This window comes from Schistocerca gregaria, chromosome 6, assembly GCF_023897955.1.
Source record: "Schistocerca gregaria isolate iqSchGreg1 chromosome 6, iqSchGreg1.2, whole genome shotgun sequence".
NCBI classification, from domain to species: domain Eukaryota; kingdom Metazoa; phylum Arthropoda; class Insecta; order Orthoptera; family Acrididae; genus Schistocerca; species Schistocerca gregaria.
In genome coordinates, this window is record NC_064925.1 from 431,506,059 (window position 1) to 431,528,631 (window position 22,573).

The 22,573-nt window shown below is 40.6% G+C and overlaps 1 protein-coding gene across 1 annotated transcript in view; it reads right to left on the reverse strand.

Annotated features, from left to right (window-relative positions):
* The window catches only part of LOC126279085 (polypeptide N-acetylgalactosaminyltransferase 35A), a 160,099-nt gene that overhangs the window by 101,524 nt on the left and 36,002 nt on the right, over nt 1-22,573 (reverse strand). Inside the window, exons 2-3 of the mRNA XM_049979544.1 lie at nt 9,454-9,573; nt 2,689-2,827 (exon numbers count right to left, since the gene is read on the reverse strand). Coding sequence (XP_049835501.1) covers nt 2,689-2,827; nt 9,454-9,573 — 259 coding nt within the window. The remainder of the gene's footprint in view (nt 1-2,688; nt 2,828-9,453; nt 9,574-22,573) is intronic.

Here is a 22,573-nt window from a genome sequence, read left to right on the forward strand (position 1 = left end):
CCATAACACACATTGAAACTCTTGCCCTGCGGGAACTAGAGCAACATGCACAACGCCACCTCAAAAATGTCTCAACCCTGCTCCCTTCTGCCTTGGAGTACCACTGTCCACCATCTCTACAACAACCTTAAAACCTCCCCCTTGTCCCTTCATAGCTGACAAACCCTGTCTCGCAGACCTACTACACTTATTCACACTCCAAAACTCCTTCCCACCATCGCACAGAACCCAGAACCTAAACATACCCATAACACAGTCGTGAACCTTTTCTCAAGAAGCCTTAGCCCCACAGAAATATCAGTCCATTTCATAGGCCTCACCTTTTGCCCCCCACTCCCAAATTCAATCATGCAGGACTCGTGAAAGATCTTTTCTCCTTCTCAGTGGGAACACTTTTTCACCACCAATCCTACCAATCAGAAGCAACCAAAGACCAATGTTGAACTCTGTCTAACTCACTTCACTCCACCATCCAACCATGATCCACCCCGACTGCCCCCAAATCACCCCCATGTTAACTTTCCAGAATTTCTTAACCTCGAACCTTGCCTCACCATCATTCCCCAAATCCCTCAACATGCAAACTAACCTTACATCCGCAGAAAGAACCGCAGTCCACCATCTAAAAACTGATCCCGACCTTATAATCCTACCTGCAGACAAAGGCTCCACTACTATTGCTTGAACCGCAAGGATCACTTGGCAGAAGGACTCCACCAGTCGTCAGATGCTTCACCTACAAATATTGCCATGGTGACCCCATTCCAGAAATCCAACAAGATCTCCAGTCATTCCTCAAATCCTTAGGCCCATCCCAGAACCTCTCGCCAGCGTCCATCTCTCTGCTCACCGCTACCACTCCCCCCCGACACCCCCCCCCCCTCCACCTTCTTTGTGCTTCCTGAAGTTCATAAACCAACCCATCCAGGACACTCCATTGTGATTGGTTACTGTGCCCCACTGAGATAATCTCTCCTCTCGTAGACCAATACCTCCAATCCATTACCTGAAAGCTACCCCCCTATATGAAAGATACCAACCATTTCCTCCACTGGCTCTCCACAGTTCCTGTCCCTTAACCAGATGGTGCTCTGCTCATCACTATTAATGTCACCTCCCTTCACACTAACATACCCAACACCCATGGCCTTACCACTATTGAACACTACCTTTACAATGCCTGATGGGTTCCAAATCAACAACCTCCTTCCTAGTCAGCGTAACCAACTATATCCTCACCCACAATTATTTCTCCTTTGAAGGCATTACCTATGGCATGGTTATGGGCATCCGCATCACACCATCCTATGCCAACCTATTCATGAGCCATCTAGAAGAATTCTGACTAAACACCCAGAATCCTAAACCCCCACCACCTACTCCAGGCCGGTCACAAACATCACCTATCTCATCAAAGGCAGGGCTCCCTGTGAAACCAGTCATGTGATCTACAAGCTAAGCTGCAACCACTGTGCTGCATTCTGTGTAGGTATGACAACCAACAAGCTGCTTGTCCGCACTAATGGCTACCGCCAAACTATGTCCAAAAAACAAGTGGACCACTCTGTTGCTGAGCACGCTGCCAAACAAGACATCCTTCATTTCAGACAGACTGTGCCATGTGGATCCTTTCCACCAAAACCAGGTTTTCTGAACTGTGTAGATGGGAACTTTCCCTGCAATATATCCTATGTTCCCGTAACCCTCCTGGCCTCAACCTTCATTAGTAGTTCTCCTCACCCATTCAGCCCCTTCCCTAGCCGCAACCCAGCGCTACACAGCCGTCGTTCCACCACCACACCCAGTGTTTTTGTTTCCCCCCCTTACCTGCCCTCCGTCTAACCTGCAGCACTTCACTATCTGCCACAGTTACCCTACTATACCTCCCCCTCCCTGTGCCAACTTCCTTCTTATCCCCACCCAGTCACCACTCCTATCAAGCACTGGTACTGCTGCTCGCATTGTGGCCCCAGTTGCCTGAGACTGCAGTCATGTGTGGGTGCGCGCGCGCATGTGTGTGTGTGTGTGTGTGTGTGTGTGTGTGTGTGTGTGTGTGTGTATTTTTGACGAAGGTCTTACTGGCCGAGAGCTTTATTTGTGGCAGTCTTTTTGTTGTGCCTATCTGCGACTCAGCATCTCTACTATATGGTGAGAGGCAACTTTCTTTTCCATAATATTGTTACATTCCAGCCTGGATTTTCCATTTTTTGAGATTGTAAAATTATAACACAAGAATCAGAGGATATTCATTTGTGGAAGACGTTCCATAATAAAGATAGCAGTGTCTAGATAAAAGAGCCCAGGAACCAGTTCCATGTTTGCTCAAGTGTGCCAAGTATCAGGCAAGTTATGAGTGCTGCAAGAATGGTACTGGTTTGAAACAGTCACTTAATGCATTAATAGGATGGATGAACAGCTTGTTTTATCACAGTACCTCATTTATGTCTAAAAATGTCAAGTCATATCATGTGCTGCAAAGTAAGTATGAAATGGAAGAAGTTATGGTTAGAGACATCCTTAATTGTAAGTGTACAAAAGATATGTACAAGTAGATTTAGGCCACAGGAGGAACTTGAATGTTGGAAATTTACAGTACTTTATTACACATTTAATTATGGAGTCTTTGATGATTTACAATTATACTTCAAAATCTAACACTGCAAAACATAAATGGGGCTGTTTACTTACAGAGGATGCCTAGTATCTGGGATTTTCCGAAGTGGACCAATTCTTTCACTAACAAGTGTGTTGAAGGCATGCTTCCTGTAACCCTCATCCCTGGCTTGTCTTTCTGCAACTGACCGTACCATGCCCAGCTGGTCCAACACTGAGAATATTCAAAAGAGCATAAAATCAGCATCAACTAAGAAAGTTAGAAATAAATGATACATGCAATTTTTAAAAAGCTACATTAGGTACCTAAATGACATACAAAAATGAAGTAAACTTGGACTACTACTTTGTGAATAAATGATAGCCTTCATCTGATGAGTTTCTAGCAGGTACAATTATCTTTAACTGAGATTCCTCGAATATTCCAGTATTAGGGTATTTTTCTCCACCTGTAATTTCATAGCTATGTCAAATTTTCACATTTTTTTTACATCTTTCTTTTTGCCCTTCAAAATGCCACTTAATGTGGTAAGAATCTTTCTTAAGTATGTGGCAGTGAATATTGTGAGCAGTGGCCTTTGTTAATGTTATCTATGTACTGTTCAAGTGTGAAAATGAAGATGTGACATTTGCATCAAGAAAGGTGTCATTGGATTCAGAAAATGGACAGAAATTTCTGTATTGGTTTTTCAATTGGCTCCTGCAAAAGTACTGTTGTCCCAAGAAATCGTTATACTATTCTGGAAAGAGGCTCATGTGCTGTTTGCTCTGTACTTATTATAGTATAAAAGGATAACCAATTTAAAAAAGCACCCTAAGCCTATTGTGACAAATTCAGTATACAGTACACATGTGCATCATTGGTCCCTACTTGCTTCAAAATAAAACCAATCTGCTTCAATAAAATTACAAAGAAAGACAGATGTAATACCCAACACCGTAGATAAGCATCACTTGAAAACAAGCCATAGAGATAACTAAGGCAGCAGATTATTAGCAAACTGTGATAGTATGAATCGTGTACTGAAAATTCTGTTTACCTTCGTATCAAAATGAACCATATTATGAAACTGTCTGAAGGAAGTCTGCTTTTTGGATGTTTTCTGAATTCTTACTCGTAAGCTACCAGCATCACTGCTTATAGTAACAGCACACCAAAACTACACTGGCTGACAAATAGATCTTTTTTCTGTTTTTGTTGTTGATCAGAAAGCACAACAAATTGGGTATTAGCACCCACACAGAAAATATGTAGAAATCTCAATTGAGAAATAATACAGCCAGTCAGTTGTATATAATTGTTTAATACATTTACCTAGGTTTCGACATCTCTACTTCATCAGAATGAAAATTTAAAAGCCCAATAAAATAATACATAGAAAAATAAGTTGATAGAAACGTTATCCAAGATGAAAAATGTCATAATATAGAAAGGTTACTTACAGAAAATTTACATTTCGAGAAAGCATTAGTCAAAGTTTAGTGCAGCCATGCTCAAGTAAAAAATTAAAACATTCCCGTCTTTGCAAGGAACAACAACAGACTGAGTGGCCCATCAGTTTACATTTCTGTAACGAAAACAAGATACAAGTTGCACCACATTTCATGTGCAGATAGTGGCATATGCCCATTTGAGACATCATTACAGAAATAATGAAGTTAAACAACAGTTAAAAAAATTCAACGGATGAATTTTAATGTATTTTCCAAAATACAAAGTGGTCAAGTAAATGAAGCAACAACTAAGAGCCATCTATTAGGCTTTATTGAAATGCCCATTACATAAAGTATGGAGTATTGTAGAATATTTACACAAACAGCTGCACAGTTTAAAAACATCTGCATGAAGGAAACTTTCTTAGCACACATCTATATGAGATTTGACGAAAAAGATGTTTCTGAAAGTAGTGAATTAAAGAAATTTAAAGACATTTTGGTTTGTAACTATTGAGGATGAAATATGCTTGAAAATCTCCAAATTTTCGAGTATGTGAAGCCTGTGACCTACCTTCTTTTTCTGTAGGTAAAATAGAAATTTCTTCAACACTTTTCAGTTTGTGACCACAAATTAACAGATGATCAGCAAAAAGGGAGTTATGTACATTAGTGCCTCTTTCCACAATAAATGTTCCTTATATCTGACACAGAAAGATCTTCCAGTTTGTCCTAAATAATAAAAAGGACACATATCACAAATGACTTTATCAACTCCTGAAGTGTGTATAGGAGCAACTGTGGACTTGAGATTTTTATGCAAGTTACTGTTAGTAGAAAAGGCAACTTTGTATCCATATTTTTTAACTAGAGGGTAAAATGCTCTTGAGTTTAGCCAGTTTCTTTTTGTGCCTTTTAACAATGCAATTCTTATAGCACTCCCTCCCATCATTAATAAAATCCCGAAATGGATCAATTAATTCAATTAATCATTCTATAACTTTTCAGCTACAGATCTGGGTAGTTTGTCATATTCTCGGTAAGTAGGTGACATTTTGATCATACACAGTGGTTCCTGCGAAGGTATTGTGCATTTGTTTGGAATTTTTAATAATCCCCATTTTAAAAAAGTCAACAATGACAGACTTTCCTTTGGTATTTTTCAAAAAGCCACTAATTCAGATTAGATTGAGCCTGCTAGTTCAGCACATCCTCATTCCCATAAAAGTGTTTTTTCCATTCAGCTGTTCATCATCAGTTTCTGTACCTTTGTCATCAGACAAGCTTAATGATGAGATGAATTTAATTGTAACTGTAGTATTTAATAATGGTTATGATCCCTATCAGTTGAAAACATCTTCAAAATTAAAACTGATGCTAACATGACTACTTTAGGCATCAGTGGTATTTCTGACAGTAATGAATATAAAAGAGTTTTTTGGATTCCATTTTTAGGCCCTATTTCTTATAAAATTTGTCGTCTTCTAGTTAAAAAATTTGGATGCAAGGTTGCCTTTTCTACCAACAATAACTTGCAGAAAAATTTTATTTATAATCTCAAGTCCACAGTTGTTCCTATACACACTTCAGGAGTTCATAAAATCATTTACGGCATATGTTCTGTTGGTTATTATATAGGACAAAATGGAAGATTTTTCAATGTCAGGTATAAGAAATGTTTAATGGGAAAAGAGATACTGAAGTATATAACTCCACTTTTGTTGATCATCTTTTAATTTCTGGTCACAAACGGAAAAGCATTGAGGAAATTTCCATTTTGCACATGGGAGAAAAAATAGGTCACAGGCTCGACGTACTCAAAGAGCTGGAGATTTTCAAACATATTTCTAAGAACGGTAGCCTTATCCTCAACGAACAGTTACAATTACACAACAAAAATTTTTTCAATGGCTTTAACCCGCTACTTGTGGATTTTTTATTCCTTTAATTTTTATTATGTTTTTGTGCCTCTAATTCTGAAACATCTTTTTCTTTAAACCTCATATAGATGTATACCACTGAAGTTTCCTTCATGCACATGTTTTCAGACTGTGCGGCTGTTTGTGTAAATATTCTACAATATTCTGTACTTTACATAATGTGTATTTCAATAAAGCCTAAGAGATGGCTCTTAGCTGTACTTCGTTTATTTGACTACTTTGTATTTTCCAAAATACATTAAATTCTCATCCTTTGAATTTTGTTCTTTTGTTTTATAATTAACTGTTGTTTCATTCAATTATTTCTGTTATAACATCTCAAATAGTCATATGCCACTGTCCGCACCCAACAGGCGGTGCAATTTGCGTCTTGTTTTCATAGCAGCAGTGTAAGCCACTGGCCCACTCAGTCTGATGATGTTCCTTGCAAATTGTATGCATCAACGGCTGGAACATTTTTAATTTTTGACTTTAACATGTCTGCTCTAAACTTTGACTATGCCTTCTCAGAATGTAACTTTACGCAAGCAACCTTTCTATGTTATGAGATTTTTCGTCTTTGTTATATTTCTATGTATTATTTTATAGGGCTTTTAAATTTTCATTCTGATGAAGACATCCTTAGGGGTGTCTAAACCTAAGTAAATGTATTAAACAGTAATTTGCAAGATGTTGGTTGTATTATTTCTCCATTGAAACTGACACACAGTAGCTAAAAGACAGCCAGGTTCAAAACTGTAATATGTAGAAATACAAAATAAATAAAACAGCAAAATAAATATTAAAAAATGCTCTATATCAGAATAAACTATAGATTTGTGGCCGCACTGGCAGCACCAAAAATATTTCACTGTACAACAAACATCACAGTTTTTGGCCAAGGGAATTTATAGGAAAATGAAAAAGATGGAAAATGATGTGGAACACCTGTTCCAGGGAAGCAACAAAAACGCATGGCTGGGGGGGGGGGGGGGGGGGGGGGGGGATGTTTTGGCAATACAAACTATTTATTAAGGTAAACACTATTATATTTCATTCAACAAAAAAAAAAGGGTAATATGCTGGTACAGGAATAAACACACGTTTAAAGTTCATAGACAGGAGCCTTCACTAAGATTTACACAAAGTTCGAAATCTCAGTGTAAACAGAGACCAAGAATACTGATGAAAGGAAGGAGAGGGTACAAAGCGGCGAGGCACCATTATTCGAGTGTGAGCTACCCCTGAAATAGAAAATAGGGTGTGGCAGAGAAGGAAGTAAACCACATCAAAAAGCAATTGAAACAGAGTAAGACAGGGATGAAAGAGTAAGCTGATCAAGTAAATAGGGCCAGGGGTCCAACAGACCCAGCAGACAGTGAGAGATGCTCCAACCCCAAAACAGCTCCAAAAGTGGGTTAAAACATTATATCTGAGATGCCATGCTGTGTGGCTAGGGCCTCGTGTGGGGTAGACCATTCGCCTGGTGCAAGTCTTTCCAGTTGATGCCACGTTAGCAACTTGCTTGCAAATGGGGATGAAATGATGATGAGAAGGACAACACAACACCCAGCCCCTGAGTGGAAAAAATATCCGACCCAGCCGGGAATTGAACCCGGGCCATTAGGCATGACATTCCATCACGCTGACCACTCAGCTACCAGGGGCGGACATATCTGAGATTGAAAAGAACTTCATGTAGAAAACGGAGAACCAGTTCAACCAGCTCTGAATTGTCAAGCATTACAGAGGCAAGGATATGGAAAGCCATGCATAGCACGGAGGGCCAGAAGGAAGGGGCATTCCGCCTTGATACAAGCTGATGTTTGTAAGGTTCCATAACCACAATGGTGGGTAGCTTGTTAAGCAAAATAAAACTATAGGATAGCCTGGTATGGTCAACATGCATGTGACAAGGACAGTGGATTCCTTCCGGTAGGAACAAAAGGAAGAACGCAATGCACCAGTAGCCTTCTTGATACAGTGGAGTTCATTACAGGGGGCAGTAGCCTACCAGATGTCATCCACCTCTGAGTGTGCAGAGGTCTTATTTGTGCCCGCAGATACGCATCTGGTACCGTCAAAGCAAATGGGAGGCGAGTAATTTCTCCTATAGCCACTAGGCAGCCAGAGAAAAGAGTACGGAGCAGGCAGTATGACTAAGGTAGTGAGGTCACGAACAGCAGAAACCACAGGGTGAAGAGAATAACAATGGTAAGTGGACTGGACACTGTTCACAGGGTCAGAGCATATTAAAACAGAGTGAAGGGAGGCCAATTTTGGAGGGCTCTGTTAATGCTCCGCTGTAAAAAGTTACATTATCCTGGCAACAAATGATGTTCCTGACTGACAGGAGATGTAAAAGTGTATCCCATCTTATCTACAGTTACAGAGCAGTCAATGTAAGAAATAGTACTCCCTGAAAGTGCTAAAGACCTAAATGTAGCAGATGCTGAAAGGTCATGGGGACAACAGACTCAGGACTTTGAAATACATGAGACCTAATTCGTGGCCTGGGCACTGTCAAGGGGAGGACAAGTGGAGATCCTGGAAGAGTGCTGCGAGGGGCATTCCGACTGGTAATCCCACCTAAGGGCACATATGCAGAATGACATACAATGAACATTCAGATAATTGTCAATAGTGATTACGTAGGAGATCAAGAGTTGGCACTGTTGGAACTGAAGCGGGAAGATACCGACTTCAGCAAGGGGACTGTCTGCAGGACTAGGCTTGAAGGCACCAGTGTCCAGTCACACTATGATGATGGATTGAGTATAACAATTTCAATGCTGAACCATAATCAAGCCAGAACGAAACCAGGTCCTGGTAAATACGGATAAGAGTAGCATGATCCACACCCCAAGAAGTGTGGGCAAGGAAGTAGAGATGTTAAGCTTCTGAATGCAGTGAATCCTTAGTTGAGAAATATGGGGCAACCAAGAAAGCTTTTTATTAAAAAGGAGCTTTTTTTTTAAAAAAAAAAAAAAAAAAAAAAAAAAAAAAAAAAAAAAAAAAAAAAAAAAAAAAAAAAAGGGGGGAACTAAGCAACAATGCCCAAGTACTGCCTATCCATGCAGAGTTCTATGTCAGGATGGACTGTGGTATGATGACAGAAATGCACGATCCACGTTTTTTGCAAGAATTGAAAACTATGGGCAAATTTCCAAGCAGAGGCCCTGCAGATAGCATCCTGGAGCTGACTTTCAGCGAAAGCTACAGAGTGGGGCTGTAGCAAAGCATACATCACAGAGGGACCAGCGGCCTGACAGCATCGGTCTAACAATTACTACATCTTAGAGATTGAGAAATCAACAATTTTCAAAATATAAAACAAGTCAAGTTAAAATGTTCATATTACAACAACTTATTAAACATCAAATACAGCTTACTGTTGACAAAAAAAGAAATAAATGGACAGCTTTCACCATTGAGTACTCTGAAATGGAAAACAGTACAACAGATGTAGAAATATTAAGAAAATTACCTGATAGTGGTTTGAATGCCTTCTGCTGAAGGTAAGACAAGAGCTTGTCACTATTTTTGTAACTCCTTGCATCATGACTCTTGCTATCTGGATCAACTGGCATGCGACTTGACGGAGATTCTGCAAACACAAGATAATTACAAACCTAAAACTTATAAGTCTACAAAATATGAAGATGTTTACTCCTGGTGATTCTGACATACTACATATAATATATAAGTTTCTTCTGCAGCATACTTTACAAAAAATAATTATTCATTGCTAAAATTAACAAACAAAGGTAGCTTATTTCTAAACATGTAGAAGGAAGGAATATCATGGATTAACATCTTGTTAACAGTCAGGTCATTAGAGACAGAGCACATTCTTGGAATATTTCAATGACAAGGGAGGAAATTGGCCATGCCCTTTCAGAGGGACTGTCTCGGCATTTGTGAGGAGTGATTTAGGGAAATAATAGAAAACCGGCATGTGGATGGCTAGACACAGATTTGAACTATCATCCTCCTGTACAATTCCAGTGGGTTAACTACTGTGCCTCCTCGCTTGATAGACAGGTAGGAGATGTTTCTCTTATGAAAAAATATAATGCAACACAAAAACCACACACAAGAAAACCAAATAGAACAGCTTTGGGGGAGTGGGGGACTTGCAATGCAATTTGAACTTTGGAGGCTTTAAACTCTCTTCAAGTTTGCTGCTGGATCCTAAAATCGAAGATTCAATATTTTGGCAATCCAACTGTTCGCCATCTTCAGGAAAATCCTGCTTTTGCTGCTGAGTCTTCCTGAAAACTGAACATCTTTGTCCTATGTAGGCCTCTGTACGGTGCATGGCACGTGCATCACCCACCACAGCTGCTGCCCTCCAAGAGTGGGCAGGTGACACTGCCATTATTAGAAACACTGATGGCAACAATATATTGCACTCAGAGAATAGTATTGAACATTCGGAATGGCCACACCAGAGAACATTCTGTTTTCAGGTGGGACAGTACAGGGTTCCACGTCCTGCTAACAGGAAACATATTGTCTCCATTAATAAAATTATCTGCCAAGCTAATTTCAATTGCCTCTTTATAAACACTGTTCCAAAAACTCAAAAGTGTTGGCAACTATTACAGTTTCACAAATTTCATCCCATGTCCCTCGTTTAAGGTATGTTCCAATACTGCCGATTTTTCCATCTGTTGTAGTCTCGTATGACATCCTACATCATCAGAAGGGGATAAACTTTGATGTACTATCTTTGTAGCAAGACATTGGATGGACCTACAGTGGCGGAAATGGAGAAAGGTTTAAATTTTGCTCCCACTCCAAAGAGGCTCCCTGTTACAGAATTTAGAACAAGCAGTATGCAGCCTCCCTGAGGACCAGGCAGAAGGAATAAAGAACTGTCCCACACATTATGCTGGGCTTGGCCAGCACAGGATAAAATCTCTTACACAGAGAGAACAGCTATTCATTCCCTTAGGAATGATGATGAAGTAGTAGTAGTAGTATTACCAGCTAACAAGGGGAATGACATGGGATGATTACATACTTAAAATGTATTTACTGCTCAAAGACCCAGCTTACAGAAGACTATCTAGTGACCAGAAGATTATCTAATGACTCCAAAGAAAGGACTAAGTGCAAGACAATTTCATTTTTGGAAGAAAAAAATACTTGTTGTCTGAAGATTTTCGAAACTTCATCCTGGTGGTGCCGTTCCGCTTAACCTGTATGGTCCGCCTAAGTTGCATAAGGAAGGAGTTCCTCTACACTCCATTGTTACTAATTAGGGTGCACCCACTAATAACCCGGCAAAATGTTTAACATCTGTTCTCAGTCCATATGTTGGCAAGATCGAACACCAAATCTTGAATTCAGTGGATTTCACTCAATGATTGAAATCTTTGATGATGGGTCCTTCAGATTTATTAGTGAGTTTTGATGTGGTATTCCTGTTTACACGAGTCCCTCTGAAACAGTCCCCCGAGCTCCATTAGTGAAAAACTGGATGAAGAGTGGAGGAAGCTTTGTCATCGTGTGCTGACGTCCACATATTTCTCATTTAATGGCAACATTTTTTAACAGAATGATGGAGTGGCTTTGTTTAGTCCTTTATCACCGATAATCGCCAATTTACTTATGGAGGACTTCGAGGATATGCCACTGAGGACTCTGATTTTGCAACCAATGTATAAGAGGCATTCAAAAAGAAAAGAGCCAGAGTCTGGAATGTGCAAACCGGTGACAGGAGGGTGATACCATGGCACATCTAACGAGGTGTGGTTCCGACCAGAGGGCATGCATGCATGTCACGTGACTATACGGAGCTAGCAATAGCATACATCAATCGTCCAACACTGCCAGTCTCATTTCAAACAGTGACATGGAGGCATCAAAAGATGAGCAAAGAGGTGTTGTTCATTTTCTGACTGCGGAAGGAGTAGGAGGAATGGACATTCATCGACGAATGTCACACGTGTAAGGCAAACACTGCATGTCCCTTGCAAGGGTCAAGGCATGGCACAAGTGCTTCAGCGAAGGATGGGTGTCATTAGCCAATGATGCACAGTCTGGAGCACCACAGTGCATTACCAATGACATCGTGGAGCATGTGGATGCACTCATTACCCAGGACCACCGAGTGACAGTGATTTGACACTGTGGTCAGATTGAGCATCTGAAGTGTTCACACTATCATGAAGGAATGACTGGACATGCACAAAGTGTGTGCTCAATGGGTGCCCCATAGTCTTCAACAACACCAGGAAGCATGTCGAATGGCCCACTGTCTTCCTCATCTGCAGCGGCTCGGAAAGGGAATGCGTTCTTGGCACAAGTGGTAGCTGGAGATGAGTCATGGTATCATCACTGACAGAATCAAAACGACAAAGTCTCCAGTGGAAGCACAACCATGAAAAAAAGCCAAGACCATCCACATGAGTGCACAAAAGGTTATGCCAACGTTCTTCTTTGACGAAGGGGGCTGCCTTCTGATTCACTTCCTGCAGAATGGGACAACAGCAAATGTCCAGTGTTACTCGCAAACCCTGACCAACCTTTGCCAAGCGATCAAATCAAAATGACCAGGCAATCTCAACCATGGGGTCATTCTTCTCCACGACAATGCAAAGGCTTATACAGCAAACACAGCCGCAGCACTCCTGCAGAAATTCAAATGGGAGGCTCTCGGCCACCCTCCATACAGTCAGGACCTCTCTCCCTGTGATTATGCCAGTTTTGGTCCCCTTAAAAAGGCTCTGAGGGGCAAACAATTCACCTCGGATGACGACATCCAGCTGTCGTGTGGAACTGGTTAACATCGCAGCCCCCGGGAATTTAATGAGACAGCCATTCACCACCTTTTGTCACATTGGGACAAGTGTCTCAACAGCCAGGGTGAATACTTTTAACATATATGGACTGGTTTCTGTAATTATGCCTCCAGACCGTTTCTTTTGAATGCCCCTTGTAATTCTGGATGTTGCAGACGATATCCATTTTGTCTGGCCACATGGACATGATGCTCTCAACAGAATTTTGGACCACTTCAACTGTCTTCATTCCAGCATTAAATTTACCATGGAGGTTGAAGGTGATAGGATGTTCCCTTTTTTGATGTCTTTGTTTACAAATAACCAGATTGTACTTTGGGACACAGCGTTCACCAAAAGTCGATGCATACTGATTGGTATCTGCACGCTAAGAGTTATCATCCACCATACCAAAGTAGTGGCGTCCTCAGGACTCTGGTACGCAGAGCATACGCTATGTCCGATGCAGACAGTTTAATGCAAGAAGTTGCACGTTTGAGGGGTGTTTTTAAGAAAAATGGGTACTCTGAGAAGCAGATTTGTCGGGCTACACAGTTTGGACCATTATTGGAACTGCATGAAGAGGAGCATATATCGATAGTCTCTATTCCTTGTGCTGGGAGCATATTGTTTATGATTGGAAGAATTTTAAGAAGTTTTAACATTAAGAGTATGTTCTGTCCACCTTCCTAGATCAGGGCACTACTCGGCTCTGTGAGGGAGGATTTGGGGCTTAGGAAGGCTGACATATACATAAAATTCCGTGTCAGTGTGGGTAGGCTTACACTGACCATTCAATTTACAAAGTTCAGGAAAGGTGCACGGAACATCGACGTCATATAAGGCTACAAAAGCTGGAAAAATCGGCAGTAGTGGAACATTGCTTAAATGAGGAACATGGGATGAAATTTGACAAAACTGTGATAATTGACAACACTTCCAGTTTTTGAAACAGTGTTTATAAAAAGGCATTTGAAATTATGTTAGTGGATAATTTGATTAATAGAAACAACAGGTTTCCTCTTAGCAGGACATGGAACCCTGTACTACCCCTCATCAAAACAGAACATTCTCTGGTGTGGCCAGTCTGAGTCTTCGAAAATAGTCTCCGAGTGTGATATATAGCTGCTGCCTTTGTCTCTACTTAGAGCAGCACCATCTGCCCAGCCTTGGAGCACAGCAACTGTGGTGGGTGATGCAAGCGCCATGTACAATACGGAGGCCTATATAGGATGGCAATTTGCAGCCTTGGAATCAGTTCTCAGTGGGACTCAGCAGCAGAAGCAGCATTCTCTTGAGGGTGATGAACAGTTGGATCGCCAAAATATTGAATTGGGTTGATTTCAGGATCCGGCAGCGAACTCTAAGAGACTTTCAAGACTTTTAACGCAATCTTAGATACTAGATTGGATGCCAATCTCTTCCTTCTTTATTTAAGTTTCCACGTGCTTAGAAAAATCGATATGCATAGCTACCAGCTGAATATAATTTAATTTGAATTGTAGACTATTTCTTACATTACTGCACTCCACATTCTCATCATATTAGAGTAATTCATTCTATGTCCAAGATCATAGACGTTCTCACAATAATGACATAATCCTAGTCTTTCATCACAATGATTTTACAGATTGTTAGTCACTGTCCTCACCCTTCCAGCCCCCTCCTTGTTCCCATTCCAGCACTAAATAGCATTCATTTCACTGCCACACCCAGCCGTTTAGTTTCTTTTTACTTCTCTCCTTTCCGCTACTTACTCCCCCCCCCCCCCCCTTTCTCACGAAACTGCAGCACTTCACTGTCTGCCACCCCCACCATACTATCCCCCCCCCCCCCCAAGCCTCCTCCTTACCCCCATTCAGTCGCCACTCCCATCAAGCACTGGTGCAGCTGCTCGCAGTGCGGTTTCAATTGTCTGAGACTGCAGACGTGTGCAAGTTGCGTTTGCATGAGTGTGAGTGTGTGTGTGCCTGTGTGTAAGTGTTTCTATTGCTGACAAAGGCCTTAATGGCCGAAAGCTATAATTGTGTGAATCTTTTTGTTGTGCCTATTGTGACTCAGCATCTCTGCTATATGGTGAGTAGCAACTTTCCTTCTCTAATATTGTTACATTCCATCTTGAATTTTCCATTGTTTGATTTAATAATAATAATAATAATAATAATAATAATAATAATAATAATAATAATAATAATAATATGAACCCCTCAACAAAAATGGTCAATTGTGCAAAAACCAAAGTTGAAACAGAGGATTACAAAGCTACAAAACTGATGCAAAACTGTGAGAACATGAAGAAATAAATGATGCTAAATTAGACTTACGGTTATGTCTACCACACAGACATTAAAACACTTCAGGCAAATGTCAAGTGTTCCCTTCAGTACCAACAAAACATTTTTTTCACCAATCCTCTCTAACTGAGCCATTCCCCAGTCTTCAACAGCATCAAACTAACAGGATAGTAAACTCTTACAGTATATTTTTTTCTTAACATTTTAACATACTGTGCATCCGCTGCCTGCCATTAAAACTGCTACATCAGGAATAATATATGATTAAATTTGTTGGTGATCTGAGGCTGCTTAAAGTGTGAAATAGCTCTAACATGGCTGGGTATCAAGACATTGGACCTTTGATGACAGATATGGGTATATAATTCCATGCTACATCAATTCTATGCCTGAGTTCTTCAATCAATAGTGGCTGAAGAGTTGTGGTATGCCAGTCACTCAGCAACAAATAACCAGATGTTTTCAGTGGGTGAGAGAGAAGAAGAAAGTCTAAAACCTTCTGTGTCATGGTAGGAAAGGGAAACATGGGGTCTTTTGTTATATTGCTGGAAGACAACATCTCAGATATCACATTGAAGATATTCTACATCTACATCTACATCCATACTCTGCAAGCCACCTGACGGTGTGTGGCGGAGGGTACCTTGAGTAACTCTATCGGTTTTCCCTTCTATTCCAGTCTCGTATCGTTCGTGGAGAGAAAGATTGTCGGTATGCCTCTGTGTGGGCTGTAATCTCTCTGATTTTATCCTCATGGTCTCTTTGCAAGATATACATAGGAGGGAGCAATATACTCCTGGACTCCTCGTTGAAGGTATGTTCTTGAAACTTCAACAAATGCCTGTACCAAGCCACCGAGTGTCTCTCTTGCAGAGTCTTCCACTGGAGTTTATCTATCATCTCCGTAACACTTCCACGATTACTAAAATATTCTGTAATGAAGCGCGCTGCTCCCCGTTTTGTAACCTACTTCCTCTGTTTTCAGGCTGCATTTCCTTAGGATTCTTCCAATGAATCTCACTCTGGCATCTGCCTTACTGACGATTAATTTTATATGGTCATTCCATTTTGAATCACTCCTAATGCGTATTCCCAGATAATTTATGGAATTAACTGCTTCCAGTTGCTGACCTGCTATATTGTTGCTAAATGATAAGGGATCTATCTTTCTATGTATTCGCAGCACATTACACTTGTCTACATTGAGATTCAATTGCCATTCCCTGCACTGTGTGTCAATTCGTTGCAGATCCTCCTGCATTTCAGTAAAATTTTCCACTGTTCCAACCTCTCGATATATTACAGCATCATCTGCTAAAAGCCTCAGTGAACTTCCAATGTTATCCACTAGGTCATTTATATATATTGTGAAAAGCAACAGTCCTAGGACGCTCCCCTGCGGCACACCTGAAATCACTCTTACTTCGGAAGACTTCTCTCCATTGAAGATGACAAGCTGAGCTCTGTTATCTACGTACTCTTCAATCCAATCACACAATTGGTCTAATAGTTCATATGATCTTACTTTGTTCATAAACGACTGTGGGGAACTGTATCAAACACCTTGGGGAAGTCAACAAACACGGCATCTACCTGGGAACCCGTGTCTATGGCCCTCTGAGTCTCATTGACGAATAGCGCGAGCTGGGTTTCACACGTCTTTTTCAAAACCCATGCTGATTCCTACAGAGTAGATTTCTAGTCTCCAGAAAAGTCATTATACTCAAACATAATACGTGTTCCAAAATTCTACAACTGATTGACATTAGATATATAGGTCTATAGTTCAGCACATCTGTTTGACATCCCTTCTTGAAAACGGGGATGACCTGTGCCCTTTTCCAATTTTTTGAAACATTATGCTCTTCTAGACAACTGCTGTCCTTAAAAAAAAGCAAAAATGTAACAGCTGCTCTCAAATTACTGGCTATGCAGACCTAAGGTGATGGTGCTGTGTACTCAATGTTACCTCAAATCTTCATGCCATGTGCTGGGTCTGTATGATGATGATGATGATGATGATGATGATGATGATGATGATGAATGCAATCTGGTAATGTTCAATCCTCTCAGAGCTTGCATACATGGATATGTTCATAGTAATGCTATACACTGAACTGCAACCCATCTGAAAAGACAATGTGGTTCCACTGCTGTATTCAGTGTTGTTGCTGCACCACTGTCAGGATGCCCCTCTCTACTGCCACATCAAGAGAAGCCACTATGACAGTCGCTACGCTAACAGTCCATTGTGTCCCAAAGTCACTGCAGTCGATATGGGTACTTTTCTCACTTCCAGCAAACCCACTTCCAGAAACAAGGTATATAACATGACTGTACAATTACGCATGGTTGAGTAAACAATGGATTTGTTCTCTCAGGAGCTAGTTGTGAGGGGCTGTAGGAATCCTGCAAGGCATTGAATATGGCTCTGCTGAATCCACCGATTTCATATCTGAATGACAGCCACAGGATTTTGTCCAACACAAGCAGCAATATCGACAGGTACAATCCTCCACTGTCAAATCACGACATATTCAGCTGGATGTTTCTCTTCTTATATGAAGCATATCATCATCATCATCATCATCATCATCATCATCATCATCATCATCATCATCATCTCACAAATAACTGATGTTCAAGTGATATTCATGACTGACAAACCTGGTGCATAATCTTTCCTCGTAATTATACAGAATGTTGATCGCACTGTTCCTATCAACTGCTGAGATGTTATTCATTTTGCATATCCAAGCATGTAATACACTTCATGCCAATTTGATATTTGTTGTTTAGTATCTTCATAGTCCTGCAGTTTTAACAGTTAGCAGTGCAGTATCAATATCGCTTATAAGCAGATTTCTTTGTTCCATTTTGTTACTGTGGTCTTCAGTCTGAAGACTTGTTTGATGTAGCTCTCCATGCTAGTCTATCCTGTGGCAGTCTTATCTCCGAATAACTGCTGCAACCAACATCTGCTTCAATCTACTTACTCTATGCATCCCCTGGTCACTCTCTAAAAATTTTTATCTCACACATTTCCCTCTGCTACCACACCGACAGATCCTTCATGCTTCAGAATACATCATACTCATCTAAACACCAGCAGTCTTCTACAGCACCACATTTCAAAACTTTTATTCTCTTCTTTCCCCAACTGCTAATCATCTATGTTTAACTTTCACGCAACGCTACAGTCCAGACAGATACCTTCATAAAAGATTTCTTAACACTTGAATTAGTATTATATGTTCAATTTCTCTTTTTCAGAATACTTTTCATGCTATTGCCAGTCTGCATTTTATATCTCCTCTACTTCACCAATCATGCATTATTTTGCTGCTCAAATAGCAAAACTCATGTATTAATTTTATTTTCTCATTTATTTCCTAATCTAATTTCCTAAGTATTGCCTAATTTAGCTTGAATACATTCCATTATCCTTGTTTTAGGATCTTCATTTTCATCTTGTAATCTCTTTTGAAGTAATTTCCAAGTCCTTGCCATCTCTGACAGAATTACAGCACTGGGAAACCACAATGTTTTTATTTCTTCTCTCTGGGCTTTAATTCATTCATCTCTGTAGCCAAATGGTGACTGTATCCGACTCTCATATGGAGGACCCATAATCAATTCCTGGTACTGCCAGGGATTTTTATTTGGTCTCAGGAGGAGTGGAACAGGGTGCACTCAGCCTTGTGATACCAACTGAGGAGCTACTGGAATGAGAAGTAGTGGCTGTCTGAAAGGTTCACAACAGACGGGAGAGCAATGCAATTACTCTATGCCCCTCCATACACATCCTTATGACAACACACAGCAAAGGACGACATTTTGTGGTTTTCAGGGCCTGACTGTAGAGTAATGGATTATTATTATTATTATTATTATTATTATTATTATAAGGGAACTTTAACTCCCTTTCTAAATTTCTCCTTGATTTCCTTTATTGTATTGATCAATGCAGAGACTGAACACCATTGAAATGGGAAGGGGCAGGGGGATAGAGACATACTACTACACAGACTCACTCCCCTCCTACTTCCCTTTAATGTCCTTTGACTCGTATAACTGAAGTCTGGTTTCTGTATGAGTTGTAGACAACCTTTCATTTCCTGTATTTCGTCTCTTTTACTTCAGAGTATCACAGAATATATTCCAGTCAATACTGTCAAAAGTCCCTTTCCAAAGCTACAAATACTATAAACATAGGTTTTTCTTTTTTCAATGTATCTTCTAAGATAAGTTGGAGGGTCATTATTGACCCATGTGTTCTACACTACTGGCCATTAAAATTGCTACACCGAAAAGAAACACAGATGATAAACAGGTATTCTTTGGACAAGTATATTATACTAGAACTGACATGCGATTACATTTTCACGCAATTTGGGTGCATAGATCCTGAGAAATCAGTAATAACGGCCTTGATACGCCTGGGCATTGAGTCAAACAGAGCTTGGATGGCCTGTATAGGTACAGCTGCCCATGCAGCTTCAACACGATATCCCAGTTTATCAAGAGTAGTGACTGGCATATTGTGACGAGCCAGTTGCTCGGCCACCATTGACCAGACGTTTTCAATTGGTGAGAGATCAGGAGAATGTGCTGGCCAGGGCAGCATTCGAACATTTTCTGTATCCAGAAAGGCCCGTACAGGACCTGCAACATGCGGACGTGCATTATCCTGATGGAAATGTAGGGTTTCGCAGGGATCGAATGAAGGGTAGAGCCACAAGTCATAACACATCTCAATGTAACGTCCACTGTTCAAAGTGCCGGTAGTGCGAACAAGAGGTGACCGAGATGTGTAACCAATGGCACCCCATACCATCACGCCGGGTGATACGCCAGTATGGCGATGATGAATACACGCTTCCAATGTGCATTCACCGCAATGTCGCCAAACACGGATGCAACCATCATGATGCTGTAAACAGAACCTGAATTCATCCAAAAAAATGACGTTCTGCCATTCGTGCACCCTGGTTTGTCATTGAGTACACCATCGCAGGCACTCCTGTCTGTGATGCAGCATCAAAGGTAATTGCAGCCATGGTGTCCGAGCTGGTAGTCCATGCTGATGCAAACGTCATCGAACTGTTCATGCAGAAGGTTGTTGTCTTGCAAACGTCCCCATCTGTTGCCTCAGGGATCGAGACGTGGCTGCACGTTCCGTTACAGCAATGCGGATAAGATGCCTGTCATCTCGACTGCTAGTGATACGAGGCTGTTGGGATCCAGCACAACATTCCGTATTACCCTCCTGAACCCAATGATTCCATATTCTGCAAATAGTCATTGGATCTCGACCAATGCAAGCAGCAATGTCGTGATACGATAAACTGCAATCGCGATAGGCTACAATCCAACCTTTATCAAAGTCGGAAACGTGACTGTACGAATTTCTCCTCCTTACACGAAGCTTCACAGCAACATTTCACCAGGCAACGCTAGTCAACTGCTGTTTGTGTATGAGAATCAGTTGGAAACTTTCCTCATGTCAGCACGTTGTAGGTGTTGCCAATGGTGCTGACCTTGTGTGAATGCTCTGAGAAGTTAATTATTTGCATATCACAGCATCTTCTTCCTGTTGGTTAAATTTCGCGCCTGTAGCAAGTCATCTTCATGGTGTAGCAATTTTAATGGCCATTAGTTTAAGTTGGAGGGTCATTATTGACCCACATGTTCATACATTTTCCAGGACCCAAACTGATGTACCCAAAGGTTGTTTCTACCAGTTTTACTATTCTTGTGATAAAAAGAGAAATGTTTGTCAGTGTTTTCCAATCATGATTTATTAAACTGTTGGTTTGATGGTATTCATCCCTGTCGGCATCTGTCTTCTTTGGAACTGGAATTACTGCATTCTGGTTGAAGTCCTAGGGCATTTCAACTCTCTCATATTCTGCAGTCAGGTAAAATAGTTTTGTCATGTGCGACTCTCCCAGAGAGTTCAACAATTCTGAATGAACGTTGTCTACACCATGGGCCTTGTTCTGACAAATCTTTCAGCACTCAGCCAAATTATTGTTGCAGTATCATGTCTTCTGCCTCATCTTCATCTACGTCCTCATCTATTTCTATAACACTGTCTTCAAGCTTATTTCACATGTAGAGCCTCTCTATATATTTCTTTCAGCTTTCCCTTCTTTACTTACTAAAAGCTTGCCATGTAAGCTCTTGATATACATACAGGTGTTCCTCTGTTTTCTAATCTTCCTATAGGCATCATTTCCCTTTCCCCAGTTATGTGCGTCTATAGCCTTGTATTTGTTCTCTAACCATTCCTGCTTAGCCATTTTGCACTTTTCTGCCAATCTCCTGCGACAAGAAAGAGTCTACATCAGTTTTCACGCTCTCAAAACAGCTGACTACAACAATGTTGTCAAATGTTTTAAATGCTGTGATTTAGGGCACTCTACTAAATTTTGTACAGAAAGCCAACCTGTTTGTATTTACTGTGGTGTGAAGGGGCACAGAAAAGCTGAGTGTTCTGAGACAGAGAGAAAAGCGGGTTGCATCCCATGTAAATTGAGAAATCGTGTATGCAATAAAGCTGGTAGTCCTGACTGTCAAACGTACAAGCAGATGTATATGCGTCAAATAGAAAGAACTGATTATGGCATAGACGATAATTAACAAGATGGCCCATAGTAGCATCAGTCTGCACACCGATTTTAAGGAAGAACAGGACAAAACACATAAGAATCTGACAGAGAATACGACACCAGAATCCAAAAAGAAATACAAGTCACCTTCTACAAGGGCGCGTTCATGGCGGAGAGCCATTGCATGGCAACAACAAAAGGAACGCAAAACAACAGACGTGGTGGATACCACTGTAACTACGTCTTCATCAGAAGAAATTCAGGCAAAATTTTTTTGAAGTTACTGATTATATAGATGATATGACCATGCAGGGAACAATTGATTATTTTGTTGCACGTAATTTAAAACACAAGTTTTTCCAGTGGGCATTGTCAGAGTCGAGTAATATAAATAAAGTTGAAACTTTAGAAGAAGAACTGTCTACTTATGAATGCATGGTTACATGCTGTCATACAAACAATTCTACAGACAAATATGTTCATGACAATGAAATTACAAGTTCAGAACGGACATATCAAATAAAATGCACACCCAATAGCTCCAGTGAACATTTTATACATGAATCATCTGCAAATGAAAGTAAATTTGAAGATGACCCATCCAAAAAAGAACTGAAAAATAAATACGATACAACAAGGTGCAAGGGAAATTTCAAGCCAGTTACGTTTGAATCAGCTGGTTACTTACGGGCAAGTGTGGAGCAGGTCAGGGTACAGGATACAGCTACATGTACAGTGCATTCAACTACTCCTGAATTTGATCAGCTCCAGTCTAAATCAAGTGAAAGCAAAAGTACACAGGTTGAAATGCCCCCTTCTTACCCCATGATAGACTACAGTAAATTAGAGGAAAATCTACAATTAACGAGGATGGAGAATAAAGAGAACCTACAAACAGCACAAAGACT